At 47.8% G+C, this 19,758-nt stretch overlaps 1 protein-coding gene across 1 annotated transcript in view; it reads left to right on the top strand.

Annotated features, from left to right (window-relative positions):
• LOC118378235 (kinesin-like protein KIF13B) overlaps positions 1 to 19,758 on the top strand; it is an 84,579-nt gene that overhangs the window by 33,759 nt on the left and 31,062 nt on the right. The window contains exons 18-26 of the mRNA XM_052524340.1: positions 368 to 555; positions 774 to 1,023; positions 1,568 to 1,730; positions 5,295 to 5,441; positions 6,524 to 6,673; positions 6,825 to 6,929; positions 9,460 to 9,633; positions 12,594 to 12,751; positions 15,863 to 15,995. Coding sequence (XP_052380300.1) covers positions 368 to 555; positions 774 to 1,023; positions 1,568 to 1,730; positions 5,295 to 5,441; positions 6,524 to 6,673; positions 6,825 to 6,929; positions 9,460 to 9,633; positions 12,594 to 12,751; positions 15,863 to 15,995 — 1,468 coding nt within the window. The remainder of the gene's footprint in view (positions 1 to 367; positions 556 to 773; positions 1,024 to 1,567; positions 1,731 to 5,294; positions 5,442 to 6,523; positions 6,674 to 6,824; positions 6,930 to 9,459; positions 9,634 to 12,593; positions 12,752 to 15,862; positions 15,996 to 19,758) is intronic.

Genomic DNA, 19,758 nt, shown 5'->3' on the forward strand with positions numbered 1-19,758 from the left:
ACCCTTTCTCTCTCTCTCACCCCCTCTCTCACCCCCTCTCTCACCCTTTCTCTCTCTCTCACCCTTTCTCTCTCTCTCACCCTTTCTCTCTCTCTCACCCTTTCTCTCTCTCTCTTGCCACCCTTTCTCTCTCTCACCCGTGAGGCTCTCCTCACCCTTTCTCTCTCTCTCACCCTTTCTCTCTCTCTCTCTCACCCTTTCTCTCTCTCACCCTTTCTCTCTCTCACCCTTTCTCTCGGGAGGCTCTCACCTCTCTCAGGACAGCGGGAGGCGGTGTGGTGGCCTGACCCTCTCTCACCCTTTCTCTCTCTCACCCCTTTCTCTGTCTCACCCTTTTCTCTGTCTCTCTCCTCATTCCACCCCCCAGGATCAACCTGCCCAGACACCTGGCCCATGCGGGGGGTGAGGATGAGGCGGGTGGTGTGATGAAGAATTGCCTCAGTACTGACCAGTTGGAAGTGGATTTTGACACGGTCAGCAATGTGTCCAGTGAGGTCAGCTTTGGCTACGAGTTCGCCCAGACAGAGGTCATGATGAAGGGCATGGGCAGCGACGGTGAGTTCCTTCTCCTCATCTTCTGAGGGATACAGAGGAAGAGGTCTCATTCAAAATGAAACACTATTCAACTCAGCAGCCTCGTCAAGGACTTGGTGCTTTCAAAGATCCATTCACTTTTCCCAGCATTCATAACTAATCTCCCCCCTCCCGCTCTCCCTCCCCCCTCACGCTCCCCCTCCCCCCTCACGCTCCCCCTCCCCCCTCCCTCCCCTCAGACCCCATGCAGTCTGTCCTCCAGACGTTGGAGCGACAGCACGAGGAGGAGAAGAGGACGGCTCTGGAGCGACAGAGACAGATGTACGAGCAGGAGCTGCAGCAGCTGAGGAAGCGGCTCCCTCCTGCAGAGAAACACACTCTGCTGCTGCCGAGCCCTGGGCCTGACCTGGAGCCAGCCGGACCCTCAGCAGCATCGATCGCATCATCACCCTGCGCCCAGACACGCATGCGGAGATGGAGCGAGGACAGGTGAGGTGTCAGGATGTCAAAGTCTGAAACCCAAATAGACCCCGTATGTCTTGGTACTTTGTCTGTCCGGAAACATTGGATCACAGTGTATTTACAATGTTGTTTGTCCTCTACTGGTCAAATCAAACCAAATCAAATCAAATTGTATTTGTCACATACACATGGTTAGCAATGTGGTTGTCCTTTTATCATGGCAACAAGCTCTCTCTCTCTCTCTCTGTCTGTCTCTCTGTCTCTCTCAATTCAATTCAAGGGCTTTATTGGCATGGGAAACATGTATTAACATTGCCAAAGCAAGTGAAGTAGATAATATATAAAGTGAAATAAACAATAAAAAATTAACAGTAAACATTACATTACAACATTACAACATTACATCTCTCTCTGTCTCTCTCTCTCTCTCTCTCTCTCTCTCTCTGTCGGTCTGTTATCTCTCTGCCTCCCCCTGTAGAGGCCATGATGACTCGTAGACTGAGGGAAGAGATCGTCAGAGCTAACCTGCTGGTCCTGTAACTAACCCTCTGTATCTCTCTCTGTGCTGTAGAGAGGCCATGATGACTCGTAGCCTGCGTAGACTGAGGGAGCAGATCGTCAGAGCTAACCTGCTGGTGCAGGAGGCAGGCTTCATAGCTGAGGAACTCAACAAGAGGACGGAGTACCTAGTCACACTGCAAATACCTGCTGCTAACCTCGACGCCAACAGGAAGGTCGGTGTCGGGTGTGTGTGTCTGTGTGGCTGCGTGATAACATTATCAGCTTTACATACAGTACGGTGTGTGTCAATGTTTGTCCACGGAGGTGTGTGTGTGTGTGTGTTCACACAGTGTGCCTACCAAAACAGCACTGTCAAGTCTGGTCTACATTGAGCCCCTGTGAGGTGTTGGCCTCTTGCCATGTGTGTTTAGTTTAGGCAGTGCTGTGGTGCAGGACAGCGTGAGGCGGTGCTGAGTGAGCCTGTGGTGCAGGACAGCGGGAGGCGGTGCTGAGTGAGCCTGTGGTGCAGGACAGCGGGAGGCGGTGCTGAGTGAGCCTGTGGTGCAGGACAGCGTGTCAGGCGGTGCTGAGTGAGCCTGTGAGGTGCAGGACAGCGTGATGTTGGTGCTTAGTTTAGCCTGTGGTGCAGGACAGCGTGAGGCGGTGCTGAGTGAGCCTGTGGTGCAGGACAGCGTGAGGCGGTGCTGAGTGAGCCTGTGGTGCAGGACAGCGGGAGGCGGTGCTGAGTGAGCCTGTGGTGCAGGACAGCGGGAGGCGGTGCTGAGTGAGCCTGTGGTGCAGGACAGCGGGAGGCGGTGCTGAGTGAGCCTGTGGTGCAGGACAGCGGGAGGCGGTGCTGAGTGAGCCTGTGGTGCAGGACAGCGGGAGGCGGTGCTGAGTGAGCCTGTGGTGCAGGACAGCGGGAGGCGGTGCTGAGTGAGCCTGTGGTGCAGGGGAGGCACTGCTGAGCCTGGGAGGACAGCGTGAGGCGGTGCTGAGGAATTTGTGAGCCTGTGGTGCAGGACAGCGGGAGGCGGTGCTGAGTGAGCCTGTGGTGCAGGACAGCGGGAGGCGGTGCTGAGTGAGCCTGTGGTGCAGGACAGCGTGAGGCGGTGCTGAGTGAGCCTGTGGTGCAGGACAGCGTGAGGCGGTGCTGAGTGAGCCTGTGGTGCAGGACAGCGTGAGGCGGTGCTGAGTGAGCCTGTGGTGCAGGACAGCGTGAGGCGGTGCTGAGTGAGCCTGTGGTGCAGGACAGCGTGAGGCGGTGCTGAGTGAGCCTGTGGTGCAGGACAGCGTGAGGCGGTGCTGAGTGAGCCTGTGGTGCAGGACAGCGTGAGGCGGTGCTGAGTGAGCCTGTGGTGCAGGACAGCGGAGGCGGTGCTGAGTGAGCCTGTGGTGCAGGACAGCGTGAGGCAGTGCTGAGTGAGCCTGTGGTGCAGGACAGCGGAGGCGGTGCTGAGTGAGCCTGTGGTGCAGGACTGCGGGAGGCGGTGCTAGGGGTGTTAGAGCAGCGTGAGGCGGTGCTGATTGAGCCTGTGGTGCAGGACAGCGTGAGGCGGTGCTGAGTGAGCCTGTGGTGCAGGACAGCGTGAGGCGGTGCTGAGTGAGCCTGTGGTGCAGGACAGCGTGAGGCGGTGCTGAGTGAGCCTGTGGTGCAGGACAGTGTGAGGCGGTGCTGAGTGAGCCTGTGGTGCAGGACAGCGTGAGGCGGTGCTGAGTGAGCCTGTGGTTCCAGGGCGTAAGGGTGAAGAGAAGTTTTTTTTAAACCATGTACAGTTGAAGTGTGAAGTTTACATACACCTTAGCAAAATACATTTAAACTTAGTTTTTCACAATTCCTGACATTTAATCCTAGTAAAAATCCCCAGTTTTCGGTCAGTTAGGATCACCACTTAATTTGAAGAATGTGAAATGTCAGAATAATAGTAGAGAGAATTATTTATTTCAGCTTTTATTTCTTTCATCATATTCCCAGTGGGTCAGAAGTTTACACACACGCAATTAGTATTTGGTAGCATTGCCTTTAAATTGTTTAACTTGGGTCAAACGTTTCGGGTAGCCTTCCACAAGCTTCCTATAATAAGTTGGGAGAATTTTGGCCCATTCCTCCAGAGAGCTGGTGTAACTAGGTCAGGTTTGTAGGCCTCCTTGCTCGCACACGCTTTTTCACATTTTCTATAGGATTGAGGTCAGGGCTTTGTGACGGCCACTCCAATACCTTGACTTTGTTGTCCTTAAGCCATTTTGCCACAACTTTGGAAGTATGCTTGGGGTCATTGTCCATTTGGAAGACCCATTTGCAACCAAGCTTTAACTTCCTGACTGATGTCTTGAGGTGTTGCTTCAATATATCCATATAATTTTCCTCCCTCATGATGCCATCTATTTTGTGAAGTGCACCAGTCCCTCCTGCAGCCAAAAGCACCCCCACAATATGATGTTGCCACCCCCGTGCTTCACGGTTGGGATGGGTGTTCTTCGGCTTGCAAGCCTCCCCCTTTTCCTCCAAACATAACAATGGTCATTATGAACAAACAGTTCTATTATTGTTTCATCAGACCAGAGGACATTTCTCCAAAAAGTACGTTCTTTGTCCCCATGTGCAGTTGCAAACTGTAGTCTGCCTTTTTTATGGTGGTTTTGGAGCAGTGGCTTCTTCCTTGCTGAGCGGCCTTTCAGGTTATGTTGATATAGGACTCGTTTTACTGTGGATATAGATACTTTTGTACCTGTTTCCTCCAGCATCTTCACAACGTCCTTTGCTGTTGTTCTGGGATTGATTTGCACTTTTCACACTAAAGTACATTCAAATCAAATCAAATCAAATTGATTTATATAGCCCTTCATACATCAGCTGATATCTCAAAGTGCTGTACAGAAACCCAGCCTAAAACCCCAAACAGCAAGCAATGCAGGTGTAGAAGCATTCATCTCTAGAAGACAGAACGTGTCTCCTTCCTGAGCGGTATGACGGCTGTGTGGTCCCATGGTGTTTATACTTGCATACTATTGTTTGTACAGATGACCGTGGTACCTTCAGGTGTTTGTAAATTGCTCCCAATGATGAACCAGACTTGTGGAGGTAAAAAAAAAACATTCTGAGGTCTTGACTCATTTCTTTAGATTTTTCTCATGATGTCAAGCAAAGAGGCACTGAGTTTGAAGGTAGGCCTTGGAATACATCCACAGGTACACCTCCAATTGACTCAAATCATGTCAGAAGCTTGGAATTGTGATACAGTGAAATAATCCGTAAACAATTGTTGGAAAAATGACTTGTCATGCACCAAGTAGATGTCCTAACTGACTTGCCAAAACTATAGTTTGTTAACAAGAAATTTGTGGAATGGTTGAAAAACGAGTTTTAATTACTCCAACCTAAGTGTATGTAAACTTCCTACTTCAACTGTATGTACACACACAAACTCTTTCCCCCTCTATCTCTTTCTCTCTCTCTCTTTCTCTCTCTCGCTCCCTCTCTCCCTCTCTCTTTCTCTCTTTTTCTCTTTCTTGCTCTCTCTCTCTCTTTTTTTCTTTCTTGCTCTCGCTTTCTCCCTCTCCCTCTCTCTTTCTCTCTCCTTCTCTCTTTCTCTTTTTCTCTTTCTCTTTCTCTTTCTCTCTCTCCCTCTTTTTTTCTCTCTTTCTCTCCCCCTCTCTTGCTCTCGATCTCTCTTTTTCTCTCTTTCTCTCTCTTTCTCTCTCTCTCGCTCTTTCTCTCTCTCGCTCTCTCTTTCTCTCTCTCGCTCTCTCTTTCTCTCTCTCGCTCTCTCCCTCTCTCTCTCTTTCCCTCTCTACAGCGTGATGCGGTGCTAAGTGAGCCTGCGGTGCAGGTGAGACGTAAGGGTAAAGGGAAACAGATCTGGGCTCTGGAGAAGATGGAGAACAGACTGGTGGACATGAGAGAACTGTACCAGGAGTGGAAGGACTACGACGATGACAACCCTGTGAGTCCCCCTCTCTCTCCCCCTTTCCTCACCCTCTCTCTCCCCCTTTCCTCACCCTCTCTCTCCCCCTTTCCTCACCCACTCTCTCCCCCTTTCCTCACCCACTGTCTCCCCTCCTCTCTCCCCTCTTTTTCCTCACCCCTGTCTCCCCCTTTCTCTCACCTTTCCTCCTCCCCCTTTCCTCACCAGTCTCCCTCTCTCCCCCTTTCCTCACCCACTGTCTCCCCCTTTCCTCACCCTCGTCTCCCTCTCTCTCCCCCTTTCCTCACCCACTGTCTCCCCCTTTCCTCACCCCGTCTCCCTCTCTCTCCCCCTTTCCTCACCCACTGTCTCCCCCTTTCCTCACCCAGTCTCCCTCTCTCTCCCCTTTCCTCACACACTGTCTCCCCCTTTCCTCACCCACGTCCCCCTCTCACCCCTGTCTTTTCCTCACCCCGTCTCCCCCTTTCCTCACCCACTGTCTCCCCCTTTCCTCACCCCGTCTCCCTCTCTCCCCCTTTCCTCACACAGTCTCCCTCTCTCTCCCCCTTTCCTCACCCACTGTCTCCCCCTTCCTCACCCACGTCCCCCTCTCCCCCCCCTTTCCTCACCCCGTCCCCTTTCCTCAACCACTTCCCTCACCCCCCGTCTCCCCTCTTTCCCCCTGTCAACCACTGTCTCCCCTCCTTCCTCACCCCTGTCTCCCTCTCTGTCTCCCCCTTTCCTCACCCACTGTCTCCCCCTTTCCTCACCCACTGTCTCCCCCTTTCCCCCACCCACTGTCTCCCCCTCTCACCCACTGTCTCCCCCTCCCACCCACTGTCTCCCCTCTCTTCACCCACTGTCTCCCCCCCCTCTCCTCACCCACTGTCTCCCCTCTCCTCACCCACTGTCTCCCCTTTCCTCACCCACTGTCTCCCCCTCTCCTCACCCACTGTTCCCCCCTCACCCACTGTCTCCCCCTCTCCTCAATACCCACTGTCTCCCCCTCTCCTCACCCACTGTCTCCCCCTCTCCTCATCCACTGTCTCCCCCTCTCCTCACCCACTGTCTCCCCCTTTCCTCACCCCCCCGTCTCCCTCTCTCCCCTGGTCTCTGTCTAGGTGATGCGTTCCTACTTCAAGCGTGCCGACCCGTTCTTCGACGAGCAGGAGAACCACAGTCTGATAGGAGTGGCCAACGTGTTTCTGGCCTGTCTCTTCTACGACGTCAAGCTGCAGTACGCTGTACCCATCATCAACCAGAAGGGAGAGGTGACTGTGTGTGACTGTGTGTGTGTGTGTGTGTGTGTGTGTGTGTGTGTGTGTGTGTGTGTGTTCTACAAAAGTCAAGCTGCAGTACGCTATACCCAGCAACCAGTACGGCCGTGTGTGTGTTTGACTGAGATGTCTGACTTCCTGTTAGGTTGCAGGGCGTCTACATGTGGAGGTGTGGCGAGGGAGCGAGGGGCTGGAGAAAGTAGAGACCAGTCCAGATGGCGAGACACAGGAACGCAAAATGGAGTGTGTGGTAAGAGACAACATCAGGTCCTGAAACACATAGATGGACATCAGACACACTGAAATGTCAGGTCCTGAAACACATAGATGGACATCAGACACACTGAAATGTCAGCTATGTAACCTGTAATATGTAATGTAATATGTAACATAGATGGACAATCAGTAATACACTGAAATGTAATATGCTGTGAATACGCATAGATGGACATCAGACACACTGAAATGTAAGCTCCTGTAAACACATATGTAATGTCATGTAATATGTAATGTAATATGTAATGTAATGTAATGTAATGTAATGTAATATGTAATGTAATGTAATGTCATGTAATGTAATATGTAATGTAATATGTAATGTGTAATGTAATAATGTATGTAATGTAATGTAATATGTAATATGTAATGTAATATGTAATGTAATATGTAATATGTAATGTAATGTAATGTAATATGTAATGTAATATGTAATGTAATATGTAATGTAATATGTAATGTAATATGTAATGTAATGTAATATGTAATATGTAATGTAATATGTAATGTAATATGTAATGTAATGTAATATGTAATATGTAATGTAATGTAATATGTAATATGTAATATGTAATATGTAATGTAATGTAATGTAATAATGTAATATGTAATAATGTAATATGTAATGTAATATGTAATGTAATATGTAATGTAATATGTAATGTAATATGTAATGTAATATGTAATGTAATATGTAAATGTAATGTAATGTAATATGTAATGTAATATAATATGTAATGTAATATGTAATGTAATATGTAATATGTAATGTAATATGTAATGTAATATGTAATGTAATATGTAATGTAATATGTAATGTAATATGTCATGTAATATGTAATGTAATATGTAATGTAATATGTAATGTAATGTAATATGTAATGTAAATGTAATAATATGTAATATGTAATGTAATGTGTAATATGTAATGTAATGTAATATGTAATATGTAATGTAATATGTAATGTAATGTAATATGTAATATAATATGTAATATGTAATGTAATGTGTAATGTAATATGTAATGTAATATGTAATGTAATATGTAATGTAATGTAATATGTAATATGTAATATGTAATGTAATATGTAATATATCATGTAATGTAATATGTAATATGTAATGTAATGTAATGTAATATGTAATGTAATGTAATGTAATATGTAATGTAATGTAATATGTAATATGTAATATGTAATATGTCATGTAATATGTAATGTAATATGTAATATGTCATGTAATATGTAATATGTCATGTAATATGTAATATGTCATGTAATATGTAATGTAATATGTAATGTAATATGTAATATGTAATATGTCATGTAATATGTAATATGTAATGTAATATGTAATATGTAATATGTCATGTAATATGTAATGTAATATGTAATGTAATATGTAATGTAATATGTAATATGTCAGTGTCTCTGAGGTCATGTAAAGGATCTTTTGTCACGCTGCTGTATTGTAATATGTGTTATGTAATATATATGCTGTAATGTAATATGTGCTAAGTGTTTTGTCTTTCTCTCTCTCCTCCCATGCTCACTCTCTTCTTTCTCTCTCTCCTCCCTGCTATGTAATATGTCTCTCTTCCCAGTCTCTCTGTAATATGTCATGTAATATGTAATATGTCATCCTCCCCGCTCACTCTCTTCCCTTGTCTCTCTTCCCTCTCTCTCTCCTCCCTGCTCATTCTCTTCCCTCTAATCTCTCTCTCCTCCCCGCTCATTGTGTAATGTGTCTCTCTTCCCTCTCTCTCTCCCCTCTCTCTCTCTCTCCCCGCTCACTCTCTTCCCTCTCTCTCTCCCTCCCTGCTCACTCTCTTCCCTCTCTCTCTCCTCCCCGCTCTCTCTCTTCCCTCTCTCTCTCTCCTCCCCCCTGCTCATTCTCTTCCCTCTCTCTCTCCTCCCCGCTCACCTCTCTTCCCTCTCTCTCTCTTCCCTCTCACTCTCTCCCCTCTCTCTCTCCTCCCCGCTCACTCTCTTCCCTCTCTCTCCCTGCTCTGTCTCTTCCCTCTCTCTCTCCCTCTCTCTCTCCTCCCCACTGTCTCCTCCTCCCCGCCCTCTGTCTCCTCCTTTCTCCTCTCTCCCTCTCTCCCTCTGTCTCCTCCTTTCTCCTCTCTCCCCCCACTGTCTCCTCCCTTCTCCTCCTCTCTCTCCTCTCTCTGTCTCCTCCTTTCTCCTCTCTCCTCCCTCTCTGTCTCCTCCCTTCTCCTCCTGTCTCCCTCTCTGTCTCCTCCCTCTCTCCCTCTGTCTCCTCCTTTCTCCCCCTCTCTCTTCCCCACTGTCTCCTCCCTCTGTCTCCTCCCATCTCCTCCCTCCTCCCTCTCTCTCCTCCCCCTCTCTCTCTCCTCCCCACTGTCTCCTCCCTCTGTCTCCTCCCATCTCCTCCCTCCTCTCCCTCTCCTCCCTCCTCCCTCTGTCTCCTCCCTTCTCCTCCTCTCTCCCTCTCTGTCTCCTCCCTCCTCTCCCTCTCCTCCCTCCTCTCTCTGTCTCCAGGTCAGGATCCTGCAGGCTACAGGTCTTCCTCGTCACCTGTGTAACTTTGTGTTCTGCCAGTACCATTTCTGGGGGCAGGATGAGCCTGTGTTCATCGCCCCAGAGGTGGAGCCTACACCCCCCTCAGCCACCAGCAGAGATCCCCTCTGCACCGTACTTTTCGACAGTAGCAAGGTGGGACAATGGAGTCGGGGCCGGATTACTGAACGGGCACGCAGGGCATGTGCCCTGGGGACCCCCCGCCAGATATTATATAAACATGCCATAAGCCATGACAAAATGTGTAGAATTGCAGAAAATTTGCTTTAAAACTGCAAAAATGTTCTCTCGGCCTCATGGTAAAATTTGATAGAATTGCAGGAAGTTAGCCACCCTCCTGGAAGTAGGGGCTCCGGATGTGGTCGTCCGGCCCTGAATGGGGGAGTCACTAGATATGCCGAGGTTTGAAGGCCTTTCTATATGTCCTTTTCTGTGCTTTTATTCGCTAAAGAGGAGTCTCTCACCACGTGACTATAACTACTGTTCCCTGAACAGTACAACAGACTTGGGTTGAAGGATCTATAATCACGCCTGACAAGGCCAATGAAATACGTGTCTCGCTTCCACAGTTGATAAGCCTGAGGCTCGGATTCATTCCTTCGAACTTAACTCCGCTCTTCACTGAGCCTAGGGTAACCGAGTGGGCTACAGAGGGGGGATTTAAACATTTAAACAAGCTTCCAAACTAAGTTGTGCGAGATGAAGCCTGTCCCCTTGTGGACACAGGGGGCTCCGGTAATGCCTGACGTAGCATTACTCTAAACGTGGAGGCACTGGTATCACAATAGTGTTTTTGTGGAGGGGCTCACCGCTCACTCAGACCTGTGCTAAAGCCCCTTGCTCTGAGGCTCGGAGGTCGTTTCTTCATCTGAGGTGCAGCAAGCCCTGCTTCCTCCGACTCCAGGAATTGGAAATAGGAATGTGAGTGCCATAATGCTGGGTGAAAGGTAGTAAGCTTAACCAACAACGCAGTTCAAGAAATAGTTATAAAAAATATTTACAAAATAAAGTAAAAAATGAAGTAATACTATAACGAGGCTATATACATGGGGTACCGGTACCGGGTCAGTGTGGAGGTTATATACATGGGGTACCGGGTCAGGCTTTTTAAAAAATTTTACCTTTATTTAACCAGGCAAGTCAGTTCAGAACATATTCTTATTTTCAATGACGGCCTAGGAACAGTGGGTTAACTGCCTGTTCAGGGGCAGAACGACTATTTGTACCTTTCAGCTTTTTTTATTTTACTAGTTTATTTAACCAGGCAAGCTGAATGTTCAGAACATATTCTTATTTTCAATGACGGCTATGTACATAGGGTACAGTGGGTTAACTGCCTGTCAGGTGGCAGGCTATATTTGGGGTACCTTGTCAGTGTGGAGGCTATGAACTACAACCTTCCGGTACCAGGTCAGTCTAACCACTAGGCTACGCTGAATGTGGAGGCTATATACATGGGGTACCGGGTCAATGTGGAGGCTATATACATGGGGTACCAGTACCGGGTCAGTGTGGAGGCTATATACATGGGGTACCAGTACCAGGTCAGTGTGGAGGCTATATACATGGGGTACCGGTACCGGGTCAGTGTGGAGGCTATATACAGGGGGTACCGGTACCGGGTCAGTGTGGAGGCTATATACAGGGGGTACCGGGTCAATGTGGAGGCTATATACATGGGGTACCGGTACCGGGTCAATGTGGAGGCTATATACATGGGGTACCGGTACCGGGTCAGTGTGGAGGCTATATACAGGGGGTACCGGTACAGAGTCAGTGTGGAGGCTATATACATGGGGTACCGGTACCGGGTCAGTGGGAGGCTATATACATAGGGTACCGGTACCGGGTCAGTGTGGAGGCTATATACATGGGGTACCGGTACTGGGTCAATGTGGAGGCTATATACAGGGGGTACCAGTACCTAATCAATGTGGAGGCTATATACAGGGGGTACCGGTACCGGGTCAGTGTGGAGGCGATATACATGGGGTACCGGTACCGGGTGTGTGTAGGTAATCATTCAGCCAGGTTACCTGGGCATATGGTGGTCTGCTTGAAACATGTAGGTATTACAGACTCGGTCAGGGAGAGGTTGAAAATGTCAGTGGAGACACTTGACAGTTGGTCCGCGCTTTGAGTACACATCCTGGTAATCCGTCTGGCTTTCGGCTTTATGAATGTTTACCTGTTTAAAGGTCTTGCTCACATCGGCTACGTAGAGGGTTGTCTAGTTGGTATATTTGATTCTGGAGACAGAAGCAGGAATGCGTAATCGTTTTTTTTAATGTACCCAAATGATGGTGTTCCGTGTATAGGCAAGGACGAAGACCAAACAAACACAATACAAAAACACAGGGCTGGAACCCAAACAAAAGAGCGAGGAGTACCTCGAATAAATAACACACGCGCACAATGATTATCACACGGAACGAGACCCGTAATCAGCTTCGCAATCCACAAGGGCACGAAATCCCAAAACACACAACACAGGTACTCGCACGTACCAACGGACATTGCAACAATAATCAACAAGACCATGGAAACCAAAGGGCACATATATACTAATCAGTGGGAATAGGGGACAGTTGTGCCGGAAAGTTCCGGAGTGATCCATGACAAGGGTGATCACACAGTTGTCCAGAACAGCTGGTGCTCTCATGCATGCTTCAGTGTTGCTTGCCTCGAAGCGAACATAAAAAGGCATTTAGCTTGTCTTGTAGGCTCCCGTCACTTGGCATCTCACGGCAGTTTCCCTTTGTTGTCTGTAATAGTTTGTAATAGCCCTGCCACATCTGACGAGCGTCGTAAAAATAAATAATCTTCGTCCAGTTCGAGATGAGTAATCGCTGTTCTGTTATCCAGAAAGCTTTTTCGGTCATAAGAGACGGTAGTAGCAATATTATGTACAAAATAAGTTACAAACAATGCAACAACAACAACAACAAAAAAACAACTAAATAATACAGTTGGTTAGGATAAATAAAAAATCAGCCATCGCCAAGTTTCCAGGATTTTGCAAACCTACCCAGAGTAAAGCAGAAGAACCGTAGAACAGTGCCCATGTTTGTTTGTCTATACGTGTTTGTTCCCAGGAGCTGGAGGTGTGTGTGTCCGAGGAGTTTGTGGAGTTTGTGGCGGAGGGGGCAGTGGCCATCGAGGTGTTTGGACATAAACAGGTGAACCACCGCAGGAACCTGGCTCTCTGGGATCTGGGAGTCATTCAGGCCAAGACACGAACCCTCAGAGAGAGGTGAGATCTGGTAGGATAATAGGAGTCTACCGGTGTAGATGGGACATATGGGTTGGTGTGTACTGGGTTGTAATTCACTAGAACCCAAGTGGATGAAACGAGAGGCTATCTGGACTTGTTCAATAACAAACTCTATTTTTCATTGGAAAATGTGTTCTGATTGCAAAATGTTTTGCAAAGTGGGCACTAATGAGTACGACTCCGGTAATGTCTGGTCTGGTGTAATGTCTGGTCTGGTGTAATGTCTGGTCTGGTGTAATGTCTGGTCTGGTGTAATGTCTGGTCTGGTCTGGTCTGGTGTAATGTCTGGTCTGGTATAATGTCTGGTCTGGTGTAATGTCTGGTCTGGTCTGGTCTGGTGTAATGTCTGGTCTGGTATAATGTCTGGTCTGGTATAATGTCTGGTCTGGTATAATGTCTGGTCTGGTATAATGTCTGGTCTGGTATAATGTCTGGTGTAATGTCTGGTCTGGTATAATGTCTGGTCTGGTATAATGTCTGGTCTGGTATAATGTCTGGTCTGGTGTAATGTCTGGTCTGGTGTAATGTCTGGTCTGGTGTAATGTCTGGTCTGGTGTAATGTCTGGTCTGGTGTAATGTCTGGTCTGGTGTAATGTCTGGTCTGGTATAATGTCTGGTCTGGTCTGGTGTAATGTCTGGTCTGGTGTAATGTCTGGTCTGGTATAATGTCTGGTCTGGTGTAATGTCTGGTCTGGTATAATGTCTGGTCTGGTCTGGTCTGGTATAATGTCTGGTCTGGTATAATGTCTGGTCTGGTGTAATGTCTGGTCTGGTCTGGTATAATGTCTGGTCTGGTGTAATGTCTGGTCTGGTCTGGTCTGGTATAATGTCTGGTCTGGTGTAATGTAATGTCTGGTCTGGTGTAATGTCTGGTCTGGTCTGGTGTAATGTCTGGTCTGGTATAATGTCTGGTCTGGTATAATGTCTGGTCTGGTATAATGTCTGGTCTGGTATAATGTCTGGTCTGGTATAATGTCTGGTCTGGTGTAATGTCTGGTCTGGTATAATGTCTGGTCTGGTATAATGTCTGGTCTGGTATAATGTCTGGTCTGGTGTAATGTCTGGTCTGGTGTAATGTCTGGTCTGGTCTGGTCTGGTATAATGTCTGGTCTGGTCTGGTCTGGTGTATAATGTCTGGTCTGGTCTGTAAATGTCTGGTCTGGTGTAATGTCTGGTCTGGTGTAATGTCTGGTCTGGTGTAATGTCTGGTCTGGTGTAATGTCTGGTCTGGTATAATGTCTGGTCTGGTATAATGTCTGGTCTGGTGTAATGTAATGTCTGGTCTGGTGTAATGTAATGTCTGGTCTGGTGTAATGTCTGGTCTGGTAATGTCTGGTCTGGTGTAATGTCTGGTCTGGTCTGGTGTAATGTCTGGTCTGGTGTAATGTCTGGTCTGGTCTGGTGTGTCTGGTCTGGTGTAATGTCTGGTCTGGTATAATGTCTGGTCTGGTGTAATGTATGGTCTGGTATAATGTCTGGTCTGGTGTAATGTCTGTCTGGTCTGGTGTAATGTCTGGTCTGGTCTGGTGTAATGTCTGGTCTGGTCTGGTAATGTCTGGTCTGGTATAATGTCTGGTCTGGTATAATGTCTGGTCTGGTATAATGTCTGGTCTGGTGTAATGTCTGGTCTGGTATAATGTCTGGTCTGGTGTAATGTCTGGTCTGGTCTGGTGTAATGTCTGGTCTGGTCTGGTGTAATGTCTGGTCTGGTCTGGTGTAATGTCTGGTCTGGTCTGGTAATGTCTGGTCTGGTATAATGTCTGGTCTGGTGTAATGTCTGGTCTGGTATAATGTCTGGTCTGGTATAATGTCTGGTCTGGTATAATGTCTGGTCTAGTGTAATGTCTAGTGTAATGTCTGGTCTGGTATAATGTCTGGTCTAGTGTAATGTCTAGTGTAATGTCTGGTCTGGTCTAGTGTAATGTCTGGTCTGGTCTGGTCTAGTGTAATGTCTGGTCTGGTGTAATGTCTGGTCTGGTATAATGTCTGGTCTGGTATAATGTCTGGTCTGGTATAATGTCTGGTCTGGTATAATGTCTGGTCTGGTATAATGTCTGGTCTGGTGTATAATGTCTGGTCTGGTGTAATGTCTGGTCTGGTATAATGTCTGGTCTGGTATAATGTCTGGTCTGGTATAATGTCTGGTCTGGTCTGGTCTAGTGTAATGTCTGGTCTGGTCTGGTGTAATGTCTGGTCTGGTGTAATGTCTGGTCTGGTCTAGTGTAATGTCTGGTCTGGTCTAGTGTAATGTCTGGTCTGGTCTAGTGTAATGTCTGGTCTGGTCTGGTGTAATGTCTGGTCTGGTCTAGTGTAATGTCTGGTCTGGTATAATGTCTGGTCTGGTATAATGTCTGGTCTGGTGTAATGTCTGGTCTGGTGTAATGTCTGGTCTGGTGTAATGTCTGGTCTGGTGTAATGTCTGGTCTGGTCTAGTGTAATGTCTGGTCTGGTCTAGTGTAATGTCTAGTGTAATGTCTGGTCTGGTCTAATGTCTGGTCTGGTATAATGTCTGGTCTGGTATAATGTCTGGTCTGGTATAATGTCTGGTCTGGTGTAATGTCTGGTCTGGTCTGGTGTAATGTCTGGTCTGGTATAATGTCTGGTCTTGTATAATGTCTGGTCTGGTGTAATGTCTGGTCTGGTCTGGTGTAATGTCTGGTCTGGTGTAATGTCTGGTCTAGTGTAATGTCTAGTGTAATGTCTGGTCTGCTCTAGTGTAATGTCTGGTCTGGTATAATGTCTGGTTTAATTTCTGGTCTGGTATAATGTCTGGTCTGGTATAATGTCTGGTATAATGTCTGGTCTGGTATAATGTCTGGTATAATGTCTGGTATAATGTCTGGTCTGGTATAATGTCTGGTATAATGTCTGGTATAATGTCTGGTTTAATGTCTGGTCTGGTTTAATGTCTGGTCTGGTATAATGTCTGGTATAATGTCTGGTTTAATGTCTGGTCTGGTATAATGTCTGGTATAATGTCTGGTCTGGTATAATGTCTGGTATAATGTCGGGTCTGGTATAATGTCTGGTTTAATGTCTGGTCTGGTTTAATGTCTGGTCTGGTACAATATCTGGTCTGTGTGTCTCCAGGTGGAGTGAGGTGACTCGTAGGCTGGATCTCTGGGTTCAGGTGTTGGAGCTGAATGACGCAGGAGAGTTCACACCTGTAGAGGTCCTACCACCCAAGGACGTACGCACCGGGGGCATCTTCCAACTCAGACAGGTAGCTGTGTTTCTGTGTATTTTTTTTCTATTCTTGTGAGGACATTCTACTGTGTGTGTGTGTGTGTGTGTGTAATGTCTGGTCTGGTGTAATGTGTGGTCTGTGTGTGGTCTTGTGTCTGGTCTGTCTGTGTAATGTCTGGTCTGTGTAATGTCTGGTCTGGTCTGGTGTACAGTAGGACAAAAAAGTATTTTGTCAGCCACCAATTGTGTAAGTTCTCCCACTTAAAAAGATGAGAGGCCTGTAATTTTCATCATATGTACACTTCAACTATGACAGACAAAATTAGAAAAAAAAATTGTAGGATTTTTTTATTTATTTATTTGCAAATTATGGTTGAAAATAAGTATTTGGTCAATAACAAAAGTTTATCTCAATACTTTGTTATATACCCTTTGTTGGCAATGACAGAGGTCACATGTTTTCTGTAAGTCTTCACAAGGTTTCCACACACTGTTGCTGGTATTTTGGCCCATTCCTCCATGCAGATCTCCTCGAGAGCAGTGATGTTTTGGGGCTGTTGCTGGGCAACATGGACTTTCAACTCCCTCCAAAGATTTTCTATGGGGTTGAGATCTGGAGACTGGCTAGGCCACTCCAGGACCTTGAAATGCTTCTTAATGTCGAAATGCCACTCCTTAATGTCTGCCCGGGCGGTGTGTTTGGGATCATTGTCATGCTGAAAGACCCAGCCACGTTTCATCTTCAATGCCCTTGCTGATGGAAGGAGGTTTTCACTCAAAATCTCACGATACATGGCCCCATTCATTCTTTCCTTTACACGGATCAGTCGTCCTGGTCCCTTTGCAGAAAAACAGCCCCAAAGCATGATGTTTCCACCCCCATGCTTCACAGTAGGTATGGTGTTCTTTGGATGCAACTCAGCATTCTTTGTCCTACAAACACAACGAGTTGAGTTTTTACCAAAAAGTTATATTTTGGTTTCATCTGACCATATGACATTCTCCCAATCTTCTTAAGGATCATCCAAATGCTCTCTAGCAAACTTCAGACGGGCCTGGACATGTACTGGCTTAAGCAGGGGGACACATCTGGTACTGCAGGATTTGAGTCCCTGGCGGCGTAGTGTGTTACTGATGGTAGGCTTTGTTACTTTGGTCCCAGCTCTCTGCAGGTCATTCACTAGGTCCCCCCGTGTGGTTCTGGGATTTTTGCTCACCGTTCTTGTGATCATTTTGACCCCACGGGATGAGATCTTGCGTGGAGCCCCAGATCGAGGGAGATTATCAGTGGTCTTGTATGTCTTCCATTTCCTAATAATTTCTCCCACAGTTGATTTCTTCAAACCAAGCTGCTTACCTATTGCAGATTTAGTCTTCCCAGCCTGGTGCAGGTCTACAATTTTGTTTCTGGTGTCCTTTGACAGCTCTTTGGTCTTGGCCATAGTGGAGTTTGGAGTGTGACTGTTTGAGGTTGTGGACAGGTGTCTTTTATACTGATAACAAAGTTCAAACAGGTGCCATTAATACAGGTAACGAGTGGAGGACAGAGGAGCCTCTTAAAGAAGAAGTTACAGGTCTGTGAGAGCCAGAAATCTTGCTTGTTTGTAGGTGACCAAATACTTATTTTCCACCATAATTTGCAAATAAATTAATTAAAAATCCTACAATGTGATTTTCTGGATTTTTTTTCTCATTTTGTCTGTCATAGTTGAAGTGTACCTATGATGAACATTACAGGCCTCTCTCATCTTTTTAAGTGGGAGAACTTGCACAATTGGTGGCTGACTGAACACTTTTTTTCCCCCCCACTGTGGTGTGTGTGTGTGTGTGTGTGTGTGTGTGTGTGTGTGTGTGTGTGTGTGTGTGTGTGTGTGTGTGTGTGTGTGTGTGTGTGTGTGTGTGTGTGTGTGTGTGTGTGTGTGTGTTTCTCAAACAGGAGTGTGTACGGAAGTTTCCATCTTATGGATAGATGGGTTATAGATGAAAACGTCATATCATAGGCACATGAAATAAGTGTTTAGTAGGTTCAGTCTTGTCGTGTGGAGGTACGTTCCTTCCAGGACTCAGTAACCATCCCTCTAACCTTAACCCTGTCTCTATCCCCCTCCCCACCCAGGGCCAGTCTGACTCAGTAACCATCCCTCTAACCTTAACCCTGTCTCTATCCCCCCCAAAGCATCCCCACCCAGGGCCAGTCTGACTCAGTAACCATCCCTCTAACCTTAACCCTGTCTCTATCCCCCAAATCCCCACCCAGGGCCAGTCTCAGACTCAGTAACCATGCCTCTAACCTTAACCCTGTCTCTATCCCCCTCCCCACCCAGGGCCAGTCTCGAGACTCAGTAACCATGCCTCCCAACCTTAACCCTGTCTCTATCTTCCCCTCCCCACCCAGGGCCAGTCTGACTCAGTAACCATGCCTCTAACCTTAACCCTGTCTCTATCCTCCCCACCCAGGGCCAGTCTGACTCAGTAACCATGCCTCTAACCTTAACCCTGTCTCTATCCCCCTCCCCACCCAGGGCCAGTCTGACTCAGTAGTAACCATGCCTCTAACCTTAACCCTGTCTCTATCCCCTCCCCACCCAGGGCCAGTCTGACTCAGTAACCATGCCTCTAACCTTAACCCTGTCTCTATCCCCTCCCCACCCAGGGCCAGTCTGACTCAGTAACCATGCCTCTAACCTTAACCCTGTCTCTATCCCCCTCCCCACCCAGGGCCAGTCTCAGACTCAGTAACCATCCCTCTAACCTGAACCCTGTCTCTATCCCCCTCCCCACCCAGGGCCAGTCTCAGACTCAGTAACCATCCCTCTAACCTTAACCCTGTCTCTATCCCCTCCCCACCCAGGGCCAGTCTCAGACTCAGTAACCATGCCTCTAACCTTAGCCCTGTCTCTATCCCCTCCCCACCCAGGGCCAGTCTCAGACTCAGGAACCATGCCTCTAACCTTAACCCTGTCTCTATCCCCCTCCCCACCCAGGGCCAGTCTCAGACTCAGGAACCATGCCTCTAACCTTAACCCTGTCTCTATCCCCCTCCCCACCCAGGGCCAGTCTGACTCAGTAACCATGCCTCTAACCTTAACCCTGTCTCTATCCCCTCCCCACCCAGGGCCAGTCTCAGACTCAGTAACCATGCCTCTAACCTTAACCCTGTCTCTATCCCCTCCCCACCCAGGGCCAGTCTCAGACTCAGTAACCATGCCTCTAACCAGTCTAACCCTGTCTCTATCCCCCCCTCCCCACCCAGGGCCAGTCTCAGACTCAGTAACCATGCCTCTAACCTTAACCCTGTCTCTATCCCCTCCCCCCTCCCCACCCAGGGCCAGTCTCAGACTCAGGCCCATGCCTCTAACCTTCTCTATCCCCTTCCCACCCTGTCTCTATCCCCCTCCCCACCCAGGGCCAGTCTCAGACTCAGGAACCATGCCTCTAACCTTAACCCTGTCTCTATCCCCTCCCCACCCAGGGCCAGTCTCAGACTCAGGAACCATGCCTCTAACCTTAACCCTGTCTCTATCCCCTCCCCACCCAGGGCCAGTCTCAGACTCAGTAACCATGCCTCTAACCTTAACCCTGTCTCTATCCCCCCCCACCCAGGGCCAGTCTGACTCAGTAACCATGCCTCTATCCCTAACCATCCCTCTAACTTAACCCTGTCTCTATCCCCTCCCCACCCAGGGCCAGTCTCAGACTCAGTAACCATGCCTCTAACCTTAACCCTGTCTCTATCCCCCTCCCCACCCAGGGCCAGTCTCAGACTCAGTAACCATGCCTCTAACCTTAACCCTGTCTCT

The sequence above is a fragment of the Oncorhynchus keta genome, chromosome 8 (assembly GCF_023373465.1).
Source record: "Oncorhynchus keta strain PuntledgeMale-10-30-2019 chromosome 8, Oket_V2, whole genome shotgun sequence".
Lineage (NCBI taxonomy): Eukaryota > Metazoa > Chordata > Actinopteri > Salmoniformes > Salmonidae > Oncorhynchus > Oncorhynchus keta.